The sequence below is a fragment of the Cydia amplana genome, chromosome 3 (genome assembly GCF_948474715.1).
Source record: "Cydia amplana chromosome 3, ilCydAmpl1.1, whole genome shotgun sequence".
Classification (NCBI taxonomy): Eukaryota; Metazoa; Arthropoda; class Insecta; order Lepidoptera; family Tortricidae; genus Cydia; species Cydia amplana.
In genome coordinates, this window is record NC_086071.1 from 12,362,980 (window position 1) to 12,375,347 (window position 12,368).

Consider the following 12,368-nt stretch of genomic DNA (forward strand, 5'->3'; position numbering starts at 1 on the left):
ACAAGTCTTACGAGTTACCTAAAACTGGACAGTCAGTTGAATCAATATTAACAATATTTCTTATATTTTATCATATAAATAAATTATCCCACACATTCGTATTTAAAAGACATCATAGACAATCAAATTGACACTTGACAGTTGACAGTTGCCTTCCCCATTGAGGCCTCTACAGACCTTAATAATATATCCTCCTCGGGGCTCAGTCCAACGGTCCAACAGAGTGAGATCAGTGTTGCCAGATCGTACCTTTTAGTACGGTTTTACGTACTATTTTTTGACCTTGCGTACCTTTTTTGTACGCAGCGTACATCGTACTAAAACCGTACCTTTTGATGGACGGTTGTTTATCAACTTTTTTTTTCGTTATATTGGTTCAGGATGGTTTGTTCAGGGCAAAATATCTAATCTGACAACAATAGCCACCATAAAAAAGTACCATGTACTATAGAAAATACACGTTTCTTTAGTTGCAGTCGGCAGTTGTGTCTTTCTTACCTGTGCTTTGCTAATAGTAATAGTAATATCGTTTATTGCAAACCAATACAATACAATGGAAAAAGATGACATGGCACCCTGATAGGTTATTGGCAATTATCCATAAAACTACATTAAATAATTTATGTGTAATATTATTAATATTGCTTTGTGATTGCTTCTAATGCAGTTGCTCGAGGAATAATAAAAACGCTAAAAGAAGTTAAAAAAATGATAAAGAATTTGTTCTCGGGCTGTCAGGTACCTAAGTCATGTCATGTCCATAAATCCTACTTTTATTATTAAAAAGGGAAGTTACATAATTATTGTTACTTATCTGCTAACTTGTTTATCTTACCAATCTTATTCAAATGCATTTCTTTTTCATTTATAGACTTATGTACATTTGCATATCCAGTAGAAAGTTACTTATACTCGGTCAAGCAGATCTTGTCAGTAGAAAAAGGCGGCAAATTTGAAAAATGTAGGCGCGAATGGATATCGTCTCATAGAAAATTTGAATTGCGCGCCTTTTTTTACTGACAAGATTTGCTTGACCAGCTATAGTCATCTGAGTGTATTTCGTTTTATTTGGCATTATTATCCAGATAACAAAACTCAGGTAGTCAAAATTCAGCCAGCCATTTATAGCCGGTCAAACAACTTAGTCAGTATAAAATGGCGCGAAATTTAAGTTTTCTATTGGACCATAACCCTTCGCACCATTTTTTTTAGATTTGCCGCTTTTTTCAACTGACGGAAATGGCTTGACGAATTTTATTTTTCATGTACCTATATCAATGCAAACAAAATTGGTTAACTATGACGTGTACTATACACTTATAGTTGGTCAAACCAATTTGTCAGTCAGTAACAATCAGGAAAACTTTACTCATCCACCCACCATACCCCCCACCCACATAGAAATATTGTTTCTGTAAGAAAATTTTACTAATAAAAAAAGCGGCCAAGTGCGAGTCGGACTCGCCCATGAAGGGTTCCGTATTTAGGCGATTTATGACGTATAAAAAAAAAACTACTTACTAGATCTCGTTCAAACCAATTTTCGGTGGAAGTTTACATGGTAATGTACATCATATATTTTTTTTAGTTTTATCATTCTCTTATTTTAGAAGTTACAGGGGGGGGGGGGGGGGGGACACACATTTTACCACTTTGGAAGTGTCTCTCGCGCAAACTATTCAGTTTAGAAAAAAATGATATTAGAAACCTCAATATCATTTTTGAAGACCTATCCATAGATACCCCACACGTATGGGTTTGATGAAAAAACATTTTTTGAGTTTCAGTTCGAAGTATGGGGAACCCCAAAAATTTATTGTTTTTTTTCTATTTTTGTGTGAAAATCTTAATGCGGTTCACAGAATACATCTACTTACCAAGTTTCAACAGTATAGTTCTTATAGTTTCGGAGAAAAGTGGCTGTGACATACGGACGGACAGACAGACGGACAGACAGACAGGCAGACAGACATGACGAATCTATAAGGGTTCCGTTTTTTGCCATTTGGCTACGGAACCCTAAAAAACCGTACCTTTTTTATCAAAATCGTACCTTTTTTGACGTACGACTGTACATAAGCTGGAAGCGCTCTGGCAACACTGAGTGAGATAGGGCGACAGTTAGAATGAGAAAACGTATAGCAGCCATGGCCATGTCAAAAGAAAAATTATCAAAAACAAACGCACAAACAGACACCACCGCACACACACTACCGCACCGCACCAAGATCGCGGTGCGGTTTAGTAGTGTGTTAAGGATATAAGGGAACCCATACATTCTACGACTCTTTTCTTTACGCACAGATGTAAATATTGCCATTCTATTTTTTTTATTCACAAAAGAATATTAAGTAATTTAAATAGAGTTAGACATAAGTCTGCAACGATTTTGGTAGCACACGCAGTGCAAGTGTTATTCATACGTCACAATTTCATAGAAGTTTGACTTTTAAAGTAACAATTTACTGTGTGTGCTATCAAAATCGTTGCAGACTTATCTTAGTCTAACGCTAGCAGTTGGCATTCGTTGGTCGCCACGCAGTGAATTGCTGGCACACGCTAACGAATAAAAAATAAAACGGTCTTTGGCGTTTGATGAGTCGTCCAGACCAGACTCCAGACAGGGCCAATGAAGGCTGGCAAACCTTGGAGGATATAACCAAATGGAGTAGCCATTAACTGGCGTTCCCCTCTGTCGAAACTCTATGACCAATGGTATGATAATACTATTACTTATTCTGTGCCAATGGTCATACACATTGTATGGACGGACGTTTATCTGACATGGCTATTTTTACGTCACGTATACATTTAACATGTCCCACCCCCGCAAAAATTGGCAGACTGTTTTGTACAGAAAATTATAGACAAAGCGTCTTCATTTGGTTGTATTCCCCAAGGCCCCCAAGCAGCAAACCCATTCGTAGGCGTTAGTTTGCTTGGTGTGTATGCACCATAAAACAAATTGTTACAGCTGTAGAGCCCTTCGACAGACAGTATTGACTGTTGAATTCGTTTCCTTTGCCCGTTTGATAAAAAAATAATGAAGTTTAACCTCTATGGTTTACTTAGACAGCTCGCAACGCTCGGCTCGACTCGAGAGAGCTCGAGCGAGATCCAAAATCATTTAATTTTGTTGAAATCTGACTTGTGCTCGTCATTCAGTGATTTTAGGCGGCTGAGAAATTATTAAAGTGAAAAGTCTTCGGCGGCTTAAAGCTTAATATCTAAGCTTATTTATTTAAAACAATTGTATCCTAGACAAGTGGCTTTACTTTCACAGCACAAAATAAATCTAAATTTATTTTTATAATATTTTCATTTTAAAGGTTTTCAATTTCATTGTAACGTGAAAGATTTCTGTTTTATTATTTCTTAAACATAAGTGATTCTGTTTGTGTCTGTTGTGTTGAATCGATATTGTATCAGTGCAATAACCCTAATTGTTGTGAAATGAGTGTGCGTATTCTGTATTCCTTATGAGAATGACACATTCGCTTTTATTATAATGGGCTTAGTTATCTGATAAACTTTAGAAGATTTATTTAGTTACTGTAAATCAATTGGTAAGTAACATTCAGTTTTCTATATAATGTATGTCAATGTTTATTGTTTTTATGAGATATGACTTGTTCTTATTGTGTTTTAGTCCTTTATCAGTTTATGTATTATCATTCATTACAAAATATCATGGTCTGAGTGTCAGTACTTCAGTATTTAATACATATATGTGTTTATGGTTCATTGAATTAGTAATGCTCTGATCCTTGAACAAAGCAACAAGACAAGTCCTCTTAAAAATCAAGAGATATATTGTTATTTAAAGACATTCAGTTCAGTTGTTACAAAGTTATAAAAACGAATTTGGCCGAAATCCGAGACCCATTCTTTCACTCATCATGCACATGATATAGTATTTTTATCCCCATTCGATAATTAAAAGTTTTTATATTCTCGTATCATTATCAGTATTTGCACCAGGGATGTTGCGAACATCCGTATCCGCATCCGCAACCGCGGAACATCCGCATTATTTTCAACATCCGCATCTGCATCCGCATCCGCATAAAATCGATGCGGAGCTTATGCGGATGCGGATGTCGAACAAGTCGGTACAGGAACGTCTTAGCGGCGGCGTAAGTGCTAGGTAATTTCGTCATTACCTATAACAAAATCGTCTAGATCCAGAAAAGTCGGCGAAGTTACTGTTTATTAAATATAACGCACCTATATTATTATTATTATTATATAATTATAGGCGAGCAGCTATTGAGCTGATGAGCCTATGTCACACAGTGTCCAGTGTTATATAGTTCAAAGTTTGTATAGTCATATCACTTCACTAGTAATCATCAGTCTAACTTATTGCTTAAAAGCCAATTGTCCAATCTGTTTTTAAACACATTGACCGAGGGGGCAGTCACAACACTATCCGGTAAACGGTTCCAAGCCGCCACGACACGGTTGGACAAGGAATGATATGCAGCTTTAGTAGTAGTGGGAGTGCGAACAATTCGTAGGCTGTGACCTCGGGTCTCGCGGCTGACAGTTCTCTTATTGATTATTTTGTGGATGTCAGGGAGGTTGTAACAGTGGGTGATAATCTTAAAACACTCTATGAGGTCTCCTCTCACTCTCCTAGCTTTGAGTGTGGGCAGCTTCAGTACCTTTAGCCTTTCTTCATAAGGCAAGCGTTTCAGCTTAAAAGGAATCTTGGTGGCTCTTCGCTGCGCACTTTCTAGAAGGTCAATGTCTTTGACGAAATAAGGATTCCATACTTGAAAAGCATATTCTAGCAAGGGCCGGACATATGTTTTATAAATTTTGATAAAAGCTTCAACAGATATGCATTGAAATATTCATATTCTTGCTCAAATACTAAACGTTTGGTTTTTTTTAATAAAAAAAATGCTAAAAATGTAATATTTGACGTTTTTCTAAGTACCTAATCTTGACATCCGCATCCGCATCCGCATCCGCGGATGTCAAAAAATCTGCATCCGCAACATCCCTGATTTGCACATTGTAAGTGCTTTTATATAACAATTGTTGGTATAGTTCCATGTGACTGCATCTTATTAATACAATCAAATTTGATGTACTTAAATCTTGTATAAAACTTTAATATTTGGGAAACTGACCTTTCTTGGAAAACATATAAAAACTCAAAATTGTGCGTTTTCCCAGAGATAACACCTAGCTAGATCGATTTTTCGCCCCTGAAAACCCCCATATAGCAAATTCTACGAAATTGTTTGAACCGTTTCAGAGATCGCCAAAAAAAATATATATATAATATATATATATACAAGAATTTCTCGTTTCAATGTATAAGATTTGGAAACAATATAAATAATACTGACATAATCTAGATTATTTCCACTACTGATTATGTTCTATCTTAATCCTTAATATACTAATAACTTTTATTACTTAATAATCTCTCAGGGGGATAAGTTTAATTGCCTTTGTACTTACCTTTTCCTAATTGTAAGTTACTTTTGTACGATAAAGAGTTTACTATTATTTACACAGTATACTTCAGAAACAGTCACGAAACTTGCATGTATATTGATGATATAGATAGGGTTATCATGAACAAGTGTTGAATATGTTTGGGGTTAAGTAAAAGCACAAAAATATTGGTATTACATTCTTTTTCGTTCTTTGGTTTATTATTTCATTATTAATGAGACAATCTAATAATACAAAGTTGTTACCTGAATAAATGATTCTGTCCTACGTAAAGAGCATAAAATAATTCAAAATATTTGGCTATATTGGGGTTTTTTTTTTAAATACCGGTTCCGAGCCCTGAGTAAAAGTACTTGAAATGAAATGAAAGTTTATTCACAAAAACATATGGTACAGTGGGTACCTAATGATTCTCCGAGAAACTTTTAGCAGATTATCGATTCGCCGACTAAATAATTTAAATGGTGTAGCTGCCATATATGCAAAAAATTTACAATAGCCAGTTTTGGCTGTTTGATGTCAGGCATGAAATTCAGCAAATTATTAATAAATTTAATTATACTGGTTCGGAACATGCTTAACCGTTAAGTATGGCAACAATTTTATACATTACTAGCGACCCGCCCCGGCTTCGCACGGCTTAACAAAAATTATGCATAAACCTTCCTCTTGAGTCAATCTATCTATTAAAAAAAAACCGCATCAAAATCCGTTGTGTAGTTTTAAATATCTAAGCATACAGACAGACGGCGGGAAGCGACTTTGTTTTATACTATGTAGTGATTTTTTTTACACAGCAACAATGGGCAAGTTCTCCGGTAAGAAATGTCGGCTGCTCTCCATGCTGTGGCTGACATGCAGCTTCTTCTTTGTGGAGCTGATTGTCGGCTACGTCACCAATTCCATGGCTCTGGTGGCTGACTCTTTTCACATGCTGAGCGACGTTGCCGCGCTTGTCATCGCCTTCTTGTCAGTTAAAGTGAGTACAGATAGTGTTATTTATACAGCAGTTGTTATTTCTTACAATTAGGCCTGAGTGGACGCTCGAAGCGGAGCGTTTGGCGGGGCGTGCAGCGTGGCGTCGGGCTCACAAGTAATTTGAGCTCCTATATGCTTGCATTTGTTTAACATGCACGCCGCACGCCCCGCTCCGCTGCACGCCCAACTCGAGCGTCCACTCAGGCCTTACACTTACAGTCAAGCTGTTTAGAAATTATGTTTTTTTATTATATAATCAATATCTGCGTAGCTACGTGAACATACTTGAGGGCATTAATAGATATTTCATTGTACGATCTTTATGATTTTTTCTGAATTTGACTACAGGCTATAAATCTGGGTCATTCTAATTCTTTCCACCAAATATGAATTAAACGTTTTTAACAGAATTAATACCGTGATAAATATTAAATACAATTCGGGCAATTATTTGTGTGTTTATACAAATAATTTTTTAGCCTAGCTTACAAAAATTAACGGAAGTACGAAAAGTAAACTAATAAATTATACCGGTTTCTGTGAAACTGGTTATGATAACTCTACGGTATCAATAGTAAGGTTGTATTCTGGCTTCGCAGCAGCTAACATCGGAAATCGAAATTTCGTTATCTTCCTCTCTACCGCTCGAATAGAGAGATAGATAACGAAATTTCGATTTCGATGTTCGGGTGAGGTCCTAATAGTTCTCTCGATAAACTAGTGCCGGTTAGAAACTGGATAAAACATTCTTATCTGGGCTAAGACGAGCCAAGCGAAGCGCAAGGGCACTACTTACCTTTTCTTGAAGTGCTTAGTCGTTTTTTGGATCCTCATAACTTAATTGGAGTTGGAACTTGGAGTTGGAACTTGGATTATACCAAGTACACAGAATTCTCTGGATATGATGTCAATAGTGGACTTATTAAACATATAATTTATCCCCGCAAATTATAGTTTCTGTATTAGCGGACGTCTCTCTGGGAATTCCCGGGTCTGGGATACCTACATAATTACTTATACAACATCAGCCGTATGATATTTACAATGTATAGGTATTTGAATCACCACCAGCTCCCTACCCGACAGCCAACCGAAAATTCTCGACTTTTTACTCGGCTTCCTAAACGAGCCGGTCCTCTAGTCCACACCTAATCCCAAGAACCAGCACGGGCACTAATTTTTAAATAACCTAGTAATATCATGGTTTCTGAATTAACTGTCTCTCCACAGATGTCACCAAAGAAATGGTCAAAGAACACCTTCGGCTGGGCCCGCGCTGAAGTCCTGGGGGCTCTCGTGAACGCCGTGTTCCTCGTGGCGCTGTGCTTCAGCATCACGGTTGAAGCCGTCAAGCGCTTCTTCGACAATGACTACAGGATACACAATGAGAAGCTGCTGGTCGCAGTCGGCACATTGGGCTTGGTGCTTAATGTTATAGGGCTATTCTTGTTCCATGGTGAGTGATTTTTTTATATTTAATTTTCAGGCAAGAGATACGTTGTTAATGCAGTGTAAAATCTTCTTTTCTCAAAAATGGACGGCAAAGTCGACGTTGCCGGTTAAAAAATAGGTCGCGAAGTGCGTAGTTTATGGTCATTCAAAAAATTAAAAAGTTAAAAACATTGCAGTCTCGATTTCGGGACTGCAATGTCGCATACAAATTCCATTATTTAACGAGTTCCAAACTTTTTAAAACTTCAAATGGCCATATCAAATGAAGGCATAGGTCCCTTAAACAGCCAAACAGATGATCAGCACTTATTATTATAAAGCCTATAACAGACTATCGCACCGCACCGCGACCTTGGAGCGTCGCACCCATAAGTGAGAGCGAGAAACAGATATCTCTTTCTCGCTCTCACTTATGGGTGCGACGCTCCAAGGTCGCGGTGCGGTGCGATAGTCAGTTACAGGCTTAATGTTGGTACCGCGACTATTTAGGTGTCTCAAATAGGTTGGCGTATTTTCAGCAAAAAAATACACTTCTTTTTTTTTTAAAGGCGGCAAGCTAATTTTTTTAATGGTTGTATTTTTTTCTGTGAAAATTAATGGAAAATTAGAACGTTGCTTCTGTAAGTTCTGTAAAATATTTCTATTTCTTGCACCATTTTTGAGAAAAGCACTATATATGACTCGGCTGGAAGGCTACTTGCTGGCTTCGGATTCAATTAAACGGACTCCCAAGGTCGTCCGTTTAAAACGAATCCTCAGCCTGCAAGTAGCTACTTCCGAACCTCGACAATAATGTACTATTATTGACAACCGACTGCCTACCTTCTGCTCGAAACGTTACAAATGTCACAATAAAGGCTCATTTAGAGTATTTAGACGATGCGAGTTTCATTACATTGCGGGTTTTGATCGGTTGGTTGAATTGGACGTAATCGCAATGTAACTAAAATCGCATGCGAGTTCGCGCGCCGTCTAAATCAGCCCTTACTTATAGAGATTTTTGTGTTCTGTTACTTTTGCGCAAACGTTTGAAAGACCGGCTAATTAACTGATGCTGTTTTGGTCCACGTGTTGTGTGTTGTACACCCAGCTGCAAAAGTGCATGGACATTATTTGAATGAGTTCCTTTCATTAAAGTATCCATACACTTTTGCAGCTCGCTGTAGGTACATACACGAGTACCTACAAACATAATATCTGTATTGTTTAGATTCCATACACGATATGTACCTATTCATAATCTATTTACATCACCTGTACCTGTTACTCGTACGGTTCTACCGCAAATCCGCGAATCATTGAAAATATCAGTGACGTCATTTTCTTAATAGATTCATTTAAACGATTGATGCAAATATATGAGTCATCCTTATCGTACTCAAATACTTAGTTACTGTGTTTTCCTTGTAACGGTGCCTAATATCCAATAAGTGGAACGGTAACATAATATTCTTATACCTACCTATAACATTTTATATATCTAACAAATTTTAAACCTATGGTCCCATCAGACAGAAAATATCAAACTTGCTATACATGTAGCTTATTGAAGTCAAGTAAAAAAATACTAAAACAAATGCAGAATTTGCAGAAAAGGGACTAATCTAGTAGATACCTACCTATATTGTTTATACATACATATATAAAGTATTGCTGCACTGTTATGAATGCCTATTCTCACCACAAGTTACACGAGTAGGCACGGAAAACCCATAAGAAAGATATCCAGTGTCGGTTTAGAAACGACACCGAAGATTTCCCTATATGTTTCACCGTACTACACCGTAAGCCTAACCACAACAAGCAATCTAACCAGTCTGTTAGTAAACGTTGCTGTTAACGAAATAGTGCCATTGTTCTTATCAGTGTGTTGTGTACATTTGCCGAGTATCTAGGAAACTATAATGAGGTACATTGTTAAAATGACCATTGTTATCAGGATTCCGTTTTCTTGTTTTATTTTGGATACGGGCTGGTGCATAGACTAGGAATCCTCTAGACGGAGTTTAGAGCAATTATTTCATGAAACCGATGCTGCCAAAAATACTGGGGTGCGGGGGACGAGGTGAGCGCGTCCTGTGCCGTGATTGGTCCGTTCAAAGACACGGACACGTCACACAAAGACACTGACTCGAAAATGGAGTAAAACTACCGTATATTTGTGGCAGAGGGGGTAGCGCTACTATGCTGTCTGGAGGATGTCTTGTCTGTGGGCTGGTGTAACGCTGCAAGTACCTTATTTTGTGGCTATAGTTATTGGCCACTACCACAAAAGTAATAGTATTATCACTACATAGTAACTGGCCGCTCTTAACAATAAGGTTGAAATTGGCTTGTTTCTTTCTGATTTGTTAGGAAAAGCCAATTACTATATGTGTAGTGGCCCTGTTATATATAGTGGCTCACTTCAATTTTCATTAGTTTTAGCCAACTAATCACTTGGTAGTGTATCGATCGATTAAATTAAACTTTTGTCGTTGTATAGATATCTGTATCGAAATGTGGATATGGGAGTTATCATTTCGTATCGTCTATGGAATAAGGCTCAATTGAGTCTGAAATAAAACGAAAGCGAAAACGACAATGATAATTCTACTGAAAGCAATTCCGTGCTATTGACACTCTAATTTAGGCATAATATTAATATAGTAGGAGTTATTAATGATCGTAATAAGTTATACGATCATCACGTTTAATACGATTTTTTGCGTAGTACGTGTACGTACGCTAGTTTACACTGGTCCTTCAACTTGTTTTTATACACTTTTTCACGGTTAATACGCATTCCTGCTTAAGATACGTGTTTTACGTGGTCTCTTCAGACTATTCTTAATCAGGTTTTATTGTAATAGACAGTTAATTTCACGAATTCGGCATTTGACAGTAACAGTGAGGTCCCAATGCGTAATTCGCGTTCTCATTCGGCTAGGGTTGTTAAATATCCGTCATACGCCGAGAAATACTACGCTCTGCAACCTAAAAGTATGAGAACTGCAGTGAATGGTAAATAAATGCAGGGATGCTCCGAACATCCCAAATGTAGACATGAGATCATGAGATTAATTTCAGCACACTTAAACTAGTAGTTCGCCCCGAACTGAGAACTCGCGGTTCGCCAAAAATATCATTTGAATGCAGTCGTCAAAGGATCGAAAACCGCGTATGATTTATTGCAAGGTCTGTGGAGCCCTTAACTGATACTGTATCTGTGGTAAGCCGAAATATTTCCTGTCAAATGTCAAATACCTATATTATGTTTATTTTATTTTATTTTTATCTTGCTAATTATTTCAAAATGGTAAATTTAAAAACGATATTATACAAGTGTAAGCCGAGCACTTTCATATGATACCAAACTCGACCATACTTTCTTGCAAATAAAATGACCAGAATAGCAAGACACCTCACAAACAGCTTTTTGGCCTTCTAAGCTCTTCTAGCTCAATAACCCCTTGATCGAGCCTGCTCATAATTTAATGACTAAAATATAATGCCCTCGACTACACGTTTACCCAATTTTATTTAAATTAGAACAAATTTACTTAAGTTATTGTGTATCAAACTATCTTCTGGCAGTTCAGCTTAAAAACATCGAAATGCCGGGACGTGCCGCTAGCCAGCCGCGTGTTCAAAGTTGAATGTAAGAACTTCGCTTCGCTTCGCTCGCTCGTTCGATAAAGATACAAGTAAATTACTAAATTACCTACTGAAAGGATCCATCGTTTTGCATTTATATCCAAAACTAGACAAAACAATTTGAAAAAGTATAAACAAGGAGACGTAGAGTCGTAGAACCAAAAGAACGTAAGCGTAACTTCAATTCATACAATGCATACGATTTATATCATACTCGTAACACGGTAATCTCATTAAAATACACAAATTACACAATCACCGACGTCAGTTTGCTCATTGAAATTCAGGAGCCGTATCGTGTTTAAAAAGTAAACTGTTTTAAATGTAGGTGGGTACCTACTAGGTACTTGTGATAAGATCACTGATGATAGGCTAGTTAGATAGAAGTACTTTAGATAAACTAACTCGAAGCCAGGTACATTAGTGTCGATAATTTAATCGATCGATATCTTATTAGGTCGAATGGTTAGTAACAACAGAATCTGGTAAATAAAGACTGGACGACAGGAGTATTGCACCGGAAATGTTAGTCTCGAAAATCCCGGGAGTACCGGGATTTTAATTTTGAAATCCCGGTTCTTTGCTTAGCTCTAAATCCCGGGAATTCCCGGTACTTTCGGTACCGGTATTTCCCGGTACTTTCGATACCGGTATTTCCCGGGAGCAAACCCTAGACAGGACCATACAACACGGCGAGAATCGTCAATGTCTCTTGCTAATTATAATTTCAAAACGTAAAATTGGACTTGACTGTAGATTTAAAGCGTAAATAAAGCATTTTGAGCCCTTAGAAATGGTTTAAACGTCTTAAAACTAGATGGCGCCAT

At 37.3% G+C, this 12,368-nt stretch overlaps 1 protein-coding gene across 3 annotated transcripts in view; it reads left to right on the forward strand.

Moving 5' to 3' along the window:
- Positions 1-3,090: 3,090 nt before the first annotated feature.
- Positions 3,091-12,368, forward strand: part of LOC134662784 (proton-coupled zinc antiporter SLC30A1) — a 32,338-nt gene continuing 23,060 nt past the window's right edge. For 2 of the 3 annotated variants that reach the window (XM_063519081.1, XM_063519083.1), the window contains exons 1-3: positions 3,091-3,566; positions 6,273-6,454; positions 7,684-7,909. In XM_063519081.1, coding sequence (XP_063375151.1) covers positions 6,278-6,454; positions 7,684-7,909 — 403 coding nt within the window. In that variant the 5' untranslated portion in view covers positions 3,091-3,566; positions 6,273-6,277. Of the gene's footprint in view, positions 3,567-6,254; positions 6,455-7,683; positions 7,910-12,368 lie in introns of those variants that run through there. The other variant, XM_063519082.1, reaches the window with a different exon arrangement.